The sequence below is a fragment of the Paramisgurnus dabryanus genome, chromosome 12, assembly GCF_030506205.2.
Source record: "Paramisgurnus dabryanus chromosome 12, PD_genome_1.1, whole genome shotgun sequence".
Lineage (NCBI taxonomy): Eukaryota > Metazoa > Chordata > Actinopteri > Cypriniformes > Cobitidae > Paramisgurnus > Paramisgurnus dabryanus.
In genome coordinates, this window is record NC_133348.1 from 3,092,827 (window position 1) to 3,110,036 (window position 17,210).

The following is a 17,210-nucleotide window of genomic DNA, read 5'->3' on the forward strand; positions in this document are numbered from 1 at the left end:
TCATGAAATACTATCACAGATTTTATTGGCACATACAGAAGATATAACATATCGAGCGCTTCAAGAAATGACAAAACGCACTACCTAGGTGGGAATAACAAATTCTTTTCGGATTCCAGATCCGTATTAGTTTCCTTAATGTTTTTTTAACATTGCATACAGTGTATTACCCGCAGCAGCATTTTGATCAAATAAGAATAAAAATTTAAATCAGTTAAGTATATTTTATTATAAACAAAATTATCGCACAATAAATTTTTGGAAAAATGTAAACATTTTGTAACAATGATATTTATTCTTTCCAGTATTTATGAAACCAACTCTTAACATATTTGTTCAACTTTACAGCCACTGCTGTATAACAGACTGAACTCTGGACACTGCAGTTTTATTTTCTGGACACATTAGAAGGCCGTTTGCTGTATCGTGGAAGAGCACGTTCACAAGATCCACTAGGTTTTCTTGAGATGATGATGATATGTTTGGACTTGGACACACATAGTTTTGGTTGTGCGTGTGATGCATCACTACTAGAACTGTGGCTTTATCACCTGTAAACATACACAAAGTAATCTGCAGAGTTATTCAGAGTAATGCGTTTTCCATTTAGGTGGTGATTCTCAACTGGATCGGTCCCCCAACATTCGGATGTATGTCTCTCATAAAGGAGTAGTCCACTTTAAAGATGGGGTCCATTGACTTTTCATAGTAAGAAAAAAATACTATGGTAAATCAATGGGTCCATCTTTAAAGTGGACTACTCCTTTAATGGACACACAGCAGTTTTTGTGTCTTGAGTTTACTCAGGTGTGTGATGAGAGACATCCAAAATGTGCAATGTTAGGGGCTACAGGACTGGATTGAGAATCACAGCATTAAGGCAGCATGGTAAAATAACCGTAACAGTGTATCTCAGAATCTGAACCGACTGCAAAAATAAATCTATTACTTGGTATGTTTGTTTTGTTTTCCAGTATAAATATAAAAAAATTTAGGTGCATTTATTTGAGAAGCAAAACTAAGATTGAGACCCAATACATTAGGTCTTGTTTTCTGAAAACAAATATGAAAATGAAGTGAGTTCATGCTTAAAACAGGTATAAAAATGGCCAATGGGTTAAGAAAAATAAACTATCTAAAGTTAAAAGAAAACACCACACAAAAACACAGTTTTTCAATATTTTACTATGTTCTTACCTCACCTTAGACGAATTAATACATACCTATCTTTATTCAATGCGAGCACTTAATCTTTGTACAGCGCGTCGTGAATGTATTAGCATTTAGCATAGCCCCATTCATTCCTTAGGATCCAAACAAGGATGAATTTAGAAGCCACCAAACACTTCCATGTTTTCCCTATTTAAAGACTGTTACATGAGTAGTTACACGGGTAAGTATTGTGGCACAAAAAAAAATGTGGTGGGTTTTTTAAGTGGATAAAAAATAAGGTCAGAGGGTTGCACAAGAGGTCGAAGTGTTGCAAACTAAGTGCATACAATATAGTTCTCATTTTTTATCCGTTTAAAACATGTGCAACATTTATACTCGTGTAACTACTCATGTAATAGGGAAAAAAATAGAAGTGTTTGGTGTCTTCTAAGTTCATCCCTGTTTGGATCCTAAGGAATAAATGGGGGCTAGGCTAAATGCTAACACATTCACAACGCGTTGTGCAAAGATGAAGTCCACGCATTGAAAAAAGATATGTATTTATTAAATAATTAAGTTGATGTAAAAACTTAGTAAAATATTGAAAAACTGTGGTGTTTTCCTTTAAACAAGACCTAAAGGGAAGTTCACCCAAAAATGAAAATTCCGTCATCATTTACTTGCATTCATGTTGTTTTAATGATGGTAACCATACAATTGACTATACCTGTAATATTTTAGTTGTCAATCCTAAGTTTTGCTTCTTAAGTAAATCTACATTGATTTAATTTTTTACAAATATTTATACTGTAAATAAAGACATACCAAGACATAGATTTTTGTGGTGCCTACAATTTTCTGCCCTGCATACCAGCTTTCCACATACTGGATAAAGGTACACATGAAGGATAAAAAGCACAATTGGTGCTAAGAATTTGGTGTCAGAGAATAGTCTGTTTTTATATGTGTACAAGAACGTACGCACACGGTTGAATGCACAGCCTTGCAAAGTATAGTTGTATATAAAGTATTTTTGACTCATCTGTGCAATGTACATGCATGTGTGATGTACGCAGGGTTTCAAAAATCTGGTGGTGCACATACAGTATGCGTGCACTCTTGTGATGATGAAAATTGTGACCCTCGCATACGTGGAAAAAATGGACCATACCTTGACCTTTATTCCTTAATTTACTGATGATCATTGCAGTCATACTTCCTAAGGGTGTCTGATATTCAACATGTTAATTTAAACAAACCTCTAAATCTCTACTTCTATATGATTTTGTCATACCTGGGAGTTTCCTCAGAGCTTCTTCAATGTCAGTTCCAGCTCTTGACACCACTGGACAGAAGAGCAGTATCAGCTGACAATCTGCTATATCAGTTAATGTAACTTTCTCCAGCATCCCAAGAATTTGCCGATCCGCTCCAAGCGTTTGGCCACATACGAGCGAATGCACTTTGACTGACGGCTCCACTGAAGAAATATATAAAACATAGGCATATACAAACGTCTAAAACCAAACCGAAATTATGTTTATTACTATTTAAATCTGGAAATAAAACATTTTTGTTTCTGCAATCAAGGTTTTGTTCCTGTAGCTGAATGCACTTTGGATAAAAGTGTCTGCCAAAGTCATAAATGTAAACAAATGTAAGCATAGCTGAGATGTAAAATATTTAAAGGTGACATAGAATGATTGAACGGGGTATTTATCCTTGTTCTGTGATGTGACATATAGACAATTTTTGTTTAGGTCTGTAATGCCTTAGAAGCTTCCTAATAACCTCTCTCAGATAGCTCTATTAGGGTGGGGGATTTTAAACAAGTGGTTTTGCACCTATTTGGCTCCCCCTACTGGCTTAACTTGCAATCTCACTTCTGATTGGCTGACTTTGCTGCCACTCAAAAAATGAAGCCAATTATTTTAAAGTGGAGGGGCAGTGAGATGCCTGTGATGTCATAAGCATCAGTTTTTCAGATTGGGCCGTTTTCTGGCTGACATTTCTAAAAGAGGAATTTCTATGAGACTGAGATGTTTAGAATGTCTAGAACTTTTTGTATGTTCGTGAATGCGGGTAGACTACCATTATTCAACAAAGACAAGGTAAAAATGTTTTTTTCATTCTCTGTCCCCTTTAAGATTTTGTGATACTTAAGGTCATTAATTTGACAAAAGCAGTGAGCCTCTTTCTTTGAAACATTTTTACATGTGGTTTGAGAACCTTAATGAAAAGTAATGTAAATGCCATGTATTCTTAAAGGGACATTCCACTTTTTTTGAAAATATGCTCATTTTCCAGCTCCCCTAGAGTTAAACATTTGATTTTTACAGTTTTGGAATTCATTCAGCTGATCTCCGGGTCTGGCGCTAGCACTTTTAGCACAGCTTAGCATAATCCTTTGCATCTGATTAGACCACTAGCATCATGCTCAAAAATAACTAAAGTGTTTCGCAATGATATTACGCAGCAGCCGAAAATAGTCCCCTTAGTATCTTTCAATAGAAGGGCACTATTTCTGGGAACTGCGTAATATCATGCGCCTCCTGCAGCCATGTTACGGCAGCAAAGTCCTTGATTATTACGCCAGTATGAGAGTATAGTTCCTAGCAATATCTGTCTAGAAAATCACAACTTTTAATTTTCAGTCGGTCTTAGTACACGATGTAACTACAGAAGAGTCAAGTTTTAAATAGGAAAAATATAGAAACTCTTAAGTTGTTTTTGAGCGTGATGCTAATGGTCTAATCAGATTCAATGGATTATGCTAAGCTATGCTAAAAGTGGTACCACCAGACCCGGAGATCAGCTGAATGGATTCCAAAACGGTAAAAATCAAATGTTTAACTCTAGGGGAGCTGGAAAATGAGCATATTTTCAGTGTGCCTTTAAAGGTAAGGCATCTAAAATGTACTTACCATAAAAGCTTGGCATGTTCATTGGTATCGAATTAGCTGGGCCAAAATGTGGTGGTTGTCTGCTATCCAACGTTGCTTCTGAACCCCAGTGTGCTTTATCAACAAATGCTTCATTGAGACCATTTAAGACCTCGATGTACAGTTTCAATGATGCTTGTGCTGCTTTGAGCTGCTCTTCTACTTCTCTGAAGGTTCGAAGACTCTCTTTTAACACATCCTGAACAGCAGGATCACCTGTGACAAAATAAAACCATATTGAACACCTTGATTCTCTGATCTTTATTCTCTGATTAAAAATGTTATAAGCCACACAATACTCACTGCTATTACGGTGTTGCATTAAATTCTTCAGGGCATTGGCAAATGTTTCTGGACCGGGATGAGGTGAATCCTTTTAGAAATAAAATGATCAATAACCACACACCACACTGACCTCATGTATAACTCAGTGGGTTAGCAGTGCAAAAGGTCATGGGTTTGAACAGGGAACACACATACTGATAAAATGCATACCTTGTAATGCACTGTAAGTCGCTTTGGGTAAAAGCATCTTCCAAATGTATTTTTGTAAATGTAGAATAATATTCACAATTATACTGAACAAATGCAGGTGTCATCGATTAACAATATGACAATTAACTTGAGGCACTTGAATGGTACATACACTCACCTAAAGGATTATTAGGAACACCTGTTTAATTTCTTATTAATGCAATTTCTTAAATGCTTCAATGCATTTAGGGGTGTTGTCCTGATCAAGACAATCTCCTAAACTCCAAACTGAATGTCAGAATTTTAGCTATTTTGAGCATGGCATGGTTGTTGGTGCCAGATGGGCCGGTCTGAGAATTTCACAATCTGCTCACTTACTGGGATTTTCACACACAACCATTTCTAGGGTTTACAAAGAATGGTGTGAAAAGGGAAAAACATCCTGTATGTGGCAGTCCTTGTTGATTCTAGAGATCAGAGGAGACTGATTTAAGCTGATATAAGAGCAACTTTGACTGAAATAACCACTCGTTACAACCGAGGTATGCAGCAAAGCATTTGTGAAGCCACAACATGCACAACCTTGAGGCGGATGGGCTACAACAGCAGAAGACCCCACCGGGTACCACTCATCTCCACTACAAATAGGAAAAAGAGGCTACAATTTTCACAAGCTCGCCAAAATTGGACAGTTGAAGACTGGAAAAATGTTGCCTGGTCTGATGAGTCTCGATTTCTGTTGAGACATTCAGATGGTAGAGTCAGAATTTGGTGTAAACAGAATGAGAACATGGATCCATCATGCCTTGTTACCACTGTGCAGGCTGGTGTAATGGTTTGAGGGATGTTTTCTTTGCACACTTTAGGCCCCTTAGAGCCAATTGGGCATCTTTTTAATGCCACGGCCTACCTGAGCATTGTTTCTGACCATGTCCATCCCTATATGACCACCATGTACCAATCCTCTGATGGCTACTTCCAGCAGGATAATGCAACATGTCACAAAGCTCAAATAATTTTAAATTGGTTTTTTGAACATGACAATGAGTTCACTGTACTAAAATGGCCCCCACAGTCACCAGATCTCAACCAAATAGAGCATCTTTAGGATGTGGTGGAACGGGAGCTTCGTGCCCTGAATGTGCATCCCACAAATCTCCATCAACTGCAAGATGCTATCCTATCAATATAAGGCAGTTCTGAAGATGAAAGGGGGTCAAACACAGTATTAGTATGGTGTTCCTAATAATCCTTTAGGTGAGTGTATATGGACATTTTTAAAGGTTAGTGACAGCTTGGGACAATTTCTGAACATTTTTCTGACCTTGTAAAGATCAGTTAGTTCCTAGAGAAGCATTGCTTGGTTTGCAGATGCCAAATGGTTTGATATTTTGTTATCTAATGCCATCAAATTTGTATACTTTAATAAAACATAGCCTACGAGTACAAATATTATTGGGGTGGCGATGCAGTTTATATATTCATGTTTCTTACTATCTGGCTTGCATTAGAGAGACAGAGTTACCTTTACTGCAGCTGTTATAAGCTCCATAATCTTCCTTCGGAGTTGAAAGTTCTTGATTCCTGGGAAAAGCTCATTGAGATCTTCCCTCGTCAAAGTGAGGACTTGAACATCATCAATGCCTGCATCTGAAAGTGTAAACAAGGCAATATTGCAAAAGCTTTCATTTAATAGATGTCATGCTGAAATTATACATTTTATTCATAATGCTCTCTGCTAAAGCCATCAATTGAAACTATCACAGAAAATTCTAATGGATGTAATGGTTATAATGGGAATTATGGGAAAATTATTCTGGTGTTTATGGGCATCTACTGGTAATGTAGAAAGAAAGGTGCAAAAGCTGTCACTGGGGTGGTACCCTTTCAAAAAGTAGAACGTTGTACCTAAAGGGTACATACTGGTACCCAAATGTACATATTGGTACCTAAATATTAGTACATAGCCTAATAGGATAATTTTAAAGGGCACCACCCCAGTGACAGCTTTTGTACCCTTTTTCTGACTGTGTGGGGATGTTACCTGACATATAGGATCCAACTTGTGAAACCATTAATTTCTACAGGAATAAACATTACATTACGTAAGCAGGGTTACTTTCCTACACTTGGCAAACCTGTAACATTTAGCATGAGGCAGGATGTGATGAAGAAGCCATTGTACGAAAAGCATCATGTGACATACCATCTAAAGCAGACGATCTAGATAGTTTCTTGATCTGTTCTCGGAGATCTCTGCCGTTCTTAAACAAATATGAACAAAAATAAAGATAGTTATTTATAAAAAAAAAAGCTCTGAAACTAACTAGCACCTGCACTGCAGGCACATTCGTTACTTAATTTACGTACCACACATACATTTTATGGGAACCACAGTGTGTTTTGAAAGATTAACACAATAAAATACTAAATGTATCTTTTTGTACCTTTTCTTTGTTGGACCTCCACGCGTGTGGAAGCCATTGGGAGAATCCTGCGAACCCTGTGTAGTTCATTTCTCATGTAGTGAAACCGAAAGTTGTTGTTGAAACTAAATGGGAGACATATGAGCTGAGCTGAAATGATTTACTGACTGACTCGGATTCAGTCGAGAGGTGGCACATGCGCTAATGCTTAACAGTATAATCGTGTCTAGCTCTGATCTGGGACCTGCAGCCACGAACGATTGGTTGGTTTTGGATTGAAAGCCCGCCCCCTTTCGGTGTGTTTGGGACGAACGCGTATTCCATTGGCTTGTAATATGAAAGGGGCGTGGCATTCAGCAAGCGATCTCGCCAGAAGGACGGTAATGCTGTAGCAACTCTCCATTTTTATACGAATAATAAGTGTTTAATACTTTTTCCTGCATTTATTACAAATAGTCTCTTTTAGGTGTGTAAGTGTATATATGGATTTAATGCGACGACAAGTAAAGACATTTTTAACAGTAGCAGGGTAACATACAGTACTGTCTCGGAGGGGAGTGTGATGGACATGTGATAAAGTAGTGCCATCATGTTAAATAGCATCATTAAAATGCTCGTCCTTTTGCATTTAAAGTTGACGTATTTGTTATAACGATGTCTTGTTTAATGGTCTATGGTTCTGTAAAACGGTTTTATATGCCGTACATGCGTCCTTTTTAGGAGAGAATATTGTTTCACAGTGATGGTGGCAGGGGTCTTCAAGACTTATGCAGTACAATAGTCTCGTGCAGACTCTGTAATGCATGCATCCCAAAGAAGCAAACTGTAGTCTGTTTGGTTATCTGGTATGCATGCAAACGTTTGCATTTGGATTGAAGTGAAAAATGCCCTTTTGAGGGACAGAAAATAGCTTTACACTGTAGCCTGTATTTGATAGTAAATTATTTGCTTTTTATATAAAAAAAATATTGCATTGGTGTTCTCGCTTGAAAAATTGTATCTGTTTGTATTAATGATCTGTAAAGAATTCATGAATCAGATGAAATCTGCAATGTCTGCTGCCACATGTGTTACTAACAAGAGGAAAATGTCAAAACTGCAAACACCAGGTAATTTTTCATTGATTTAAGATTATTATAAACTCAGATTATTATACAGTTATAGTTTACAAATCGATTTTCATTTATTTCATTGCAATTTCTAGGACTGGTGTAGATTCAAATGAAATTATTTATAAGCAATGAAGACTGTTATTCACCCTGTGTTTTATCAAAATCAAGTCAAATAAGTTGGTTATTCCTTTAACAGATGTTGTAAAGGATTTGACAAGAGAGGCTAGAGGTACCAGACTGGCCCCATCAAAAGTAAGATCAGACATCCCTACCTTTCTAGAAAAATCTTAAAGAGCTGAAGAGTATCTTTTTCTACTAAGTCAAACAAAACATAAAATCATCAGATGTTTTAAATCTTTTTGTTATTGTATTTTAGAATGAGGAAACAAGCTCCCAGAAAATAAAGAGGACTTGCACCAAAAAAAAGTGAGTCCAAATCTTGAGGAATAAATTTTTTTTGGTACCTAAATAACTTAAAGAGATGCCCAGTTAATAGATTCTGGTGTTTTTTTTGTATTCATTTTTTGTATTATTTGGCAACCCATCGAATGCACACTTAAAGGGGACATTTCATAAGACTGTCAAATAAATCTTTGGTGTCCCCAGAGTACATATTGTGAAGTTCTATGAAAATGAGTTGATCTCTGCACTAAATGGCATTGCCATGGTTGAATAGTGCAGATTAAGTGTCGGTATATCCCCTTCTGATGTCACAAGGAGAGCCAAATTTCAATGACCTATTTTTTCACATACTTGCAGAGAATGGTTTACCAAAACTAAGTTACTGGGTTGATCTTTATCACATTTTCTAGGTCAGTGGTTCTCAAACTGGGGGTCGGGGCCCTCAGGGGGGCCGCGAGATGGTGCCAGGGGGCCCCAGTTTTATGTTATTTTATAAAATACATTAATTTATCATGAATTCTATGTAATTAAACATATTAAAAATAAGGCTCAACAGCACTACTTTTGTATAATTTAATGTTTATTTAATTAAAATGTTACGTTTTAGAACTGTTTTTTGCCATATTTTTTTTTGGAGGGGCTGCGAAGGATTGCACCGTACACGAAGGGGGGGCCGCCTGGAAGGAGTAGGTCATCCGGGTACTTTATATAGTGTGAATGTAGACAATTTTAGACACAGCGTATGTTGCTAAAGGTTGAAAGTTAATAAGTCAAATAAGACAAAACATATTTATTCTTATTCCTGCTACATTGACTTTTATATTTATGCATATCCAAAATTCCTGCTATGTGGTTTGTCCCAAGGTACCATGACCTCCAGCCTGTGGTCCTGAGACCTACTGAGGATTCAGTCCATGGGTCACCTTGTAGATCAGCCATCGCTTCAAGTCCAGTCAATGGTCTGGAAAGCCAACATACACCTGCAGGCCACACAAGCTCTTGCGAAACCGTGGGAGAAATGAACGAATCTAGTTCTGAGATTGGTAAGAAGCAACTCTCAGAGAAGATATATAGTTATCCAAAGTATGTTGGAGATGTTTCATACGTACTGTAAGTTGTCATGTCACATAGGTTTTGAGTTGAAGAGGAAACAGAAGATGGAGGACTCCGGCCAGCCCTCCTTAAAAAAGTACATTGAAGAAGTAAAGCAGGCAGGTATTATATTCTTCATTGTTTGTCATCAATTAAATCATATGATTTAATGAATATGAAAAGTGCAGATCTGTTTCCTTTAACAGTTCCTGTCATAGTTCCTGTGGCTCAGTTCAGTCAGAAACCAACCAGCCAAAAGCAAAAACCATCTCCATTGCCAAAAAAAGAGACACCTGTTTATGCACCAGGTAAATAAAAGCCCATTAATATATAAACACATACTTTAAAAATATTCAGTTCTAATGAATGGGTCTGGGTATTGATCTTGACCATTAGTTTTAGTGGCTCACCGGAAGTCATAAACAAGAACGCTCAAAGATGGTGGCACCCACATTTACATCAAGAAACAGCTGGATACAATTTATCAGTATGTGTGATCCCTGGAATCTAACCTGTGACCTTTGTGTTGCTAATGCAATGCTCTATCAAGTGAGCTATTGGTTAAACATCTAATGCAGGCCTACTGAGATGTTTGGTTTTGATAGCAACAAAGGGAGGGCCATCTACACATTCATGGCTGTAATTTTTCAGGTGTACGTTTGATCATATATTTATTATATATTTTTAATTTATGTGACTCTACAGGAAGTCAGGAGGAGAGATGGCAACTGCAGATCTTGGCAAAGGGTAGAGTGACCTGTCCCAAATGTAAAAGTGTTGGAAGAAAGACAGTTGATGGTTTAAAGAAGCACCTAGAAAGCTGCAAACTGGTATTTGCACAAAACAATGTATATAAGAAATATAACAGCTCAAACTTTATTAAGCTCTGAAAAAAATTTTTTTGTCATGTAGAATCTCTTTACATGTCCACAATGTGGGAAACAACTAAAAACATCAACTGGAATGAAGTACCACCTCATGGCTGACCACAACAACCTGGTTTGTATTTTTACTGATGCATTTAATTTTTTTGCTTTTATCCAAAGCAACTGACAGTGGATTTAAGTTCTACATGGGCATTTTATCAGCATGTGTGTTTCCTGGGAAATCAAACCCACAACCTCTGTTAATAAAATGCTCTACGACTGGAGCTACACTTTATGCCACATAGACTTTAAGATCATGAAAAGATTAATATCTCATTCTTTCAGCCTCTTCCAGATACTGGGAATGACCTCGCTGACCAGGCTGTGAAGGAAAAGTTAAGAAAAGTTTTGAAAAGGATGGGCAAGTTGAAATGTTCAAAAGAGGTTGGTTTGTATTTTTACATACAGGGTTGGAACTGATTTAAAGAAGACATATCATGAAAATCTGACTTTTTCCATGTTTAATTGCTTTAAAGGTGCAGTGTGTAAATTTTAGCTGCATCTAGTGGTGAAGTGCTGGTGAATTGCAACCAACGGCTCAGTCCACTGCTTACCCCTCGTTTTTTGATCACATAGAGAAGCTACGGTAGCCGCCACCAAACAAACAGTAAAAAAGTTTGTCCATTAAGGGCTTCTATAGAAACATGGTGGCACAAAATGTTGACTTCCATGTAAGGGGACCCTCGGTATATGTAGATAAAAACATCTCATTCTAAGGTAATAAACACATAACGTTTCATTATGAAAGGTCTTATACACCACTGATAATATAGTTTTGTATATTATTTTGCATTTCTGTCAAGAGATCCTTCTAAAAATTACACACTGCACCTTTAATCGGTTCCCAAGTGCTTCTATCAACCTAGAAAATGTGAAAGAGATCAACCCAGTAACCAGTGTGACAAAATAGATCATTGAAATTTGGCTCCCCTTGTGATGTCAGAAGGGGATAATACCGCCCCTTAATCTGCACAATGGAAACACAGCACTGCCATTTAGTGCAGAGATCAACTCATTTGCATTTAAAAGGACACACCCAAAAACGCCACATTTTTGCTCACACCTACAAAGTGGCAATTTTAAAATTTTATAATACATTTCCTATATGGTATTTTGAGCTAAAACTTCACATATGTACTCTGGGGACACCAAAGATTTATTTGACATCTTAAAAAAGTCTTATGAAATGTCTCCGAAGGGCACACATTATACAAAATCCACTTTACAGTGTGTTTGGACATAAATGTGTGTTGGTAATGAACACCTTAACCCTACAATGAAATCCCCATTAAACCAAAGCAGTCTAACTAGAATTTTTTTTTGACAGTAATCATACGTTGTTGTTTTTTTTTAAAGAGTTTAGCATTGATCCCTCTTCTAAACTCAAAGATGTGAATTTGGACACCAGTAAAATTACTTGGCAACCTTGGTGTTTGTAAAAAGAAAAGGTAGTAATTCGGTCGGGAATTTTACACAGGTGGTCACATTCTAGATTCAGATGGCAATAAAATCATTGACTAGCAACGGTAAATGCCGAAAAAAACTTGATGCCCCCATGAGAAACAATCATTCGAATAGGGCTTATGACAATTTTGATCTTTACTGATGATGAATTGAGATTCTGATTGGTTTGTCATAGGGTTGCACTGGAAGCTTCACAAGTATAATGGGTTACGTGTACCACATGAAGAAGTGTGGCAAAGAGGAGGCAGAGCTGAAAAAACTCTTATTGAACTGTAAGCACTGTGGAAAAGCTTATCGGTCCCGAGCCGGCCTGGAGTATCACGTCAAAAATGAGCACAGTACAGTGAGTCCTCCTCTCCAATGGACTCTTTTGATTTTTCATTAATAATCATTTGATATTTTTTCATAATTATCTGCTAATGCAGACGCCCCAAGAAAGTGAAGAAGAGGAGGTGATGCCCCCGAAAGAGCCCGTACCAGAACGCACACAGAGCGGGCGGGTTAAACGCTTGTCAGCGCAGGTGGCCGTGTTCCACCTGAGGGAGATCGCCAGTGAGGAGCTGGTGAAGGAGTGGCCCAAAAGAAAAGTCCAAGGAGACCTGGTGCCAGATGACAGGAAGGTGCTCCAAAATATAATCTGTCAAACTGTGTCAACATGTTGTAATTGCAGGGCTGTATGAAGGAGTCAGAACCTGTGTGAAGCTTGTTTGGTAAGGCTGCATCACCTGCGTGTCATTTTTATTGTATGTTTTGATGATCTCCGAATTCTTAGTCAAAAACGTGTGAATTAAAATATACTATCTGTCTTGGAAAAGCTTTTATAAAAGTTTAAAGGCTTTTATTGATCATATTTTTTTTGTGCCCACGCAGCTGAAGTACTCTCGTCCTGGGTTACCTGCTTTTAGTCAGGATACTCTACGCAAGTGGAAGAATGAAGTCAAACTTCATAAAAAAGTGCAATGTCCAAACAAGGTAAGCAGACATTGCACGCTAAAATTGTTTCATTATTACCATGAGTTATTTATTTATTTAATTCATTTCATTTAATTATATGTGACCCGAGTTAAAGGGGACAGAGAATGGAAAACCATTTTACCTTGTCTTTGTTGAATAATGGTAGTCTACCCGCATTCACGAACATAAAAAAGTGCTAGACATGCTAAACATCTCAGTCTCAAAGAAATTCCTCTTTTAGAAATGTCAGCCAGAAAACGGCCCAATCTGAAAAACTGATGCTTATGACATCACAGGCATCTCCCTGCCCCTCCACTTTAAAATAATTGGCTACATTTTTTGAGTGGCAGCAAGGTCAGCCAATCAGTAATGAGATTGCAAGTTAAGCCAGTAGGAGGAGCCAGATAGGTGCAAAACCACTTGTTTAAAATCCCCCACCCTAATAGAGCTATCTGAGAGAGGTTTTTAGGAAGCTTCTGAGGCATTACAGACCCAAACAAAAAATTTTTGTCTACATGTCACATGAAAAACGATAAACACCCCGTTCAATCATTCTATGTCACCTTTAAAGTTTTAGTGATATAGCTTCCGTTCCAAGGCTTTTACAAAATGTTTGATCGAATAATATTCCTAAAAAGCATTGTTGTATTTGCTTGAAAGGTTTGTTTAACAAAAATGTACATTTTAATATGTTTTTTGGTTTACGTTAGGGATGTGGTTGCTTCTACACAAGTGTATCTGGATTAAAATCTCATCTTGGGCTATGTACTTTGGTAAGGAATTAATTTTTATTTCTGTCTTTTAACAATATTCTGTGTCAACTAAGGTTTATATTAGTATGGAACAGAGGTTTTTAAACTTTTTCCTCAGCCAAACCCACCTGACCTAAATTATTTACTTGAAGTACCCCCCGAAATTTCAAGTAAATATTTCAATAATCTATTAGTATATTTATTTTTTTCATCCGTTATAAAGTTTTTGTCAGTATTTTAGATTGCATTGCATTTAGTTTTTGTTGTGAATATTATTACCTGTTATTGGCCTTTATACGGTTATTATTTCTATTGGTACATAAAACGTATCTGGGTGATTCTTGCAAAATTAGACTTATGAGGTGTTATGAAACATTTTGATAAAAAAAAATTAAATGCAAAGTCAGAGTATCAAAATATGAAGCATACAGTTACAAACATCTCTTCATGTACTATTTTGCACATGATGCAAGTGACATCATACAAGCCAATTTTGTTGTTTTTTCCACATTTAAGGGAAATTTTCCATGACTGAATTTGGGTTCTTTGACAGGGAAATATTTAAAATTAAAAAATTTGCATGTGCATGTTATACTATAAACATTTACAGTATAGAAACATGTGGTATTTGGTGATCATTGGTAAATGTAGAGACAATAATAAGGAATATAAATGTGTCCAAGACCAATTTTCTCATCCTCCGCAACAATTTTCAATCATTGTTTAAGCCCTCAAGGAACTAACATTTAAAAAAAAAATTATTGTTGTAAGGGACATAATTGAGTTTGACACTCAAGATGGCTACCAGGTAAGCAGTTCTTATTTTTTCTCTCCAGATAAAGTTGAAATTTTGTTTGTCATAGTACCTAGACAACTTTTTAGTTCTCATTACCGAAACATGAGTTTGTAAATGCATATATTTAATGTAATATCATGTTGCGGTAATGATATTTTTTGATAATGATAATCTAAAAATTTTAATAATTCTATAGGAAATATTTTTTAAATCCTCTAAAAATAATGGTTATAATAAGTTCAGACCTTAATCTTATATGTGCAAAAAAATTGGCTTCAATTGCTTTTTATAAAATTCTGATTCTGGACACCCTTTAAGTCTGGATTTCGTGAGAATCACCAATCTATCCATTTTGCAAGAGTTTTCAGTTTTTTGTACTGCTTTGTAAGGGTCACAATAAATATTAAAATTGAGGCTATTAATGGAATGTGCTTTGGCGGGCAACTCACAGACTCCATGCGGGCAACATGGGGCCCTGGGGCATGCTATATTTATACCAGGTGCTTTTGTAGTTTTATTCGATGTAATAAGTTCTGTTATACTGCTCCAATACTATGTAATTTAACTATTAATACTTTGTATCCCTCTATACAGTTAAACTCTTTACAACAAATCATTGTTGCTGTTTCATTGCTTGTTTGATCTGCAATAGATAGGATACTCTAAATTTTATGAAGAGAGCTTCTGATTTTTTCTCTGCAGGGTGAATTTGAGACTGGAAAGTATAAATGCTTGATATGTAGGAAAGAATTCAACTCTGAAAGTGGAGTGAAGTACCACATCAATTCCATTCATTCTCAGGTAATACAATAACCAACAAATTCTATTTTATAATTGTCCAATTGATTCTGATATGTGACCCTGGACCATAAAACCTCATATTTTTTATTGAAAGCTTTCCATTGACGTATGGTTTGTTAGGATAGGACAATATCTGGCCAAGATACAACTATTTGAAAATCTGAAATCTGAGGTTGACATAAATCAAAATATAAAAAAAACGCATTAAACGTTGTCCATAGCAACTCGTATTACTTAAATACATAAATACATTTTTGATATATTATGGTAGGAAATTGACAAAATATCTTCATGGAAAATATCTTTACTTAATATCCTAATGATTTTTGGCATAATTTTTTTACATTTTGACCCATGCATGTATTGTAGCTATTGCTACAAATACACCAATGCTACTTATGACTGCTTTTGTGGTCCAGGCAGGGTTCCATATAAGATATGATCACAAGATATATGACATGAATCTTTGATCTGTTATTGTATTTTGAACAGGATTGGTTTGTTGTAAGGTCTAAAGCAAAGAGTTCCAAATTTGATAAACTGCACAAGACTCATCCAAAGGAAGATGCCATGAAGCATTCTGACAATCCCTCGCCTAACTCAACCGTCAGTTTTTCCCATGCACCCAATGCTTGGCAAGACAGACAGACACCAGCGGGGGCCACATCAAGTGGAACAACAAATCCAGGATTAAAAATGAAGAAAAAGGTTGGTCGAGGTGACCGGAAGGAGAAACGGGGCAGACAGCGTAAAGACTGCTATGAGTTTAGTGGCAGTGACAGTCAGAGCAGCAGTAGTGAATCCTCCAGCAGCGAGTCAGAGGCAGAAGACCCCGTGGCACGTAGACACCACGATTGGGCTCTAAGCAGGCCACTCACAAAAACTAGGTCCAACCAGCAACCCAGAAGCAATCCATAAACCCTCCCTGTTTCTTTTTTTGACTATTATATATCGTCATATTTTCATTTTCACTGCTGAAAGAGAAACCATTGGTGCTACCTAAGACTTTTTTTACTTATGTTGAGCCACACATGTTGAAATGCAAACATTTTAAATAACATCTGACAGTAACATTAGAATTTGTATTAATGAATCATGCATATACTGTAATGATATTTAAAGGCGGGGTGCATGATCTTTGAAAGCCAATGTTGACTTTTGAAATCACCCAAACAAACACGTCCCTACCCCAATAGAATCTGGACCTTCTTTTGATAGACCCGCCCCACACATATACGCAACCCAGACAACAATGTCAGTTAGTAGACACGCACCTTACTGCTGATTGGCTACAAGTGTCTGTACATGTTTTCAAAGTGTTTTTTAAAAATCATGCACCCCGCCTTTAATACTAAATGTATTTAGTACTGTATGCAGAAGTAAAGCATTGATTATTTTTCTCGTTTTTTTGCTCTGCACCTTTAAATTTATTAGCAGCCTGTTTGTTGAATTTGATTTACTGTCGCTATAGGATTTATATAACTGTAAGTTGCATGTAATGATGTTCATGAATGCTGCTGTGTTTAGTGATATTATTGAGTGTAAATCTGACACCACAGCAGACATTGATATTGTAACAGTGTTCATTACATGCTGCATTAGAATTAAAGTGTGCAGCTTTAATGTGCTTTAAAAGAGTTTCTAGATGTTGGAGGGCATGACACAAATTTCTGTAAAAACATTGAAATGTTGTACATTTTAAAAACTGTTTACTTCAATTAAAATCTATGAAATGGGGCTGTCTGACATTTTTGTTTTAGACACAACTAAGTTTTATAAAACTTAGTATTAAAATATAACATACGGCATACAAGGTAACAGCTTACAAATGCCTCTTTACCATCAGAATTAGACTTTAGTGGTGATAAATCATATGTTAACTATATTTTATCCTTAAAGGGATAGTTCACCCAAAAA

The 17,210-nt window shown here is 36.6% G+C and overlaps 2 protein-coding genes across 3 annotated transcripts; one reads left to right on the forward strand and one right to left on the reverse strand.

Annotated features, from left to right (window-relative positions):
• Positions 1–17: 17 nt before the first annotated feature.
• LOC135738237 (uncharacterized) lies at positions 18–7,166 on the reverse strand. The gene is made up of 7 exons (XM_065256175.2): positions 7,016–7,166; positions 6,775–6,832; positions 6,094–6,218; positions 4,398–4,467; positions 4,077–4,310; positions 2,447–2,632; positions 18–551 (listed from the first exon to the last, which is right to left on the reverse strand). Exons 1-7 carry the CDS (start codon positions 7,082–7,084, stop codon positions 343–345), a joined length of 951 nt encoding a protein of 316 aa, XP_065112247.2. The 5' UTR covers positions 7,085–7,166; the 3' UTR covers positions 18–342.
• A 49-nt stretch (positions 7,167–7,215) lies between these two features.
• znf512 (zinc finger protein 512) lies at positions 7,216–17,030 on the forward strand. Of its 2 annotated transcripts, none has more exons than XM_065256173.2 (15): positions 7,216–8,103; positions 8,303–8,358; positions 8,483–8,532; positions 9,373–9,551; positions 9,640–9,723; positions 9,819–9,908; positions 10,306–10,430; positions 10,513–10,599; positions 10,812–10,910; positions 12,166–12,333; positions 12,416–12,610; positions 12,861–12,962; positions 13,655–13,717; positions 15,195–15,293; positions 15,786–17,030. In XM_065256173.2, the coding sequence occupies exons 1-15, from the start codon at positions 8,007–8,009 to the stop codon at positions 16,209–16,211; spliced, it is 1,920 nt and encodes a 639-aa protein (XP_065112245.2). In that variant the 5' UTR covers positions 7,216–8,006; the 3' UTR covers positions 16,212–17,030. The 2 variants fall into 2 exon arrangements, with proteins under 2 accessions (XP_065112245.2, XP_073672440.1); XM_073816339.1 differs by having other exon boundaries at positions 7,221–8,103; positions 9,807–9,908.
• Positions 17,031–17,210: the final 180 nt, after the last annotated feature.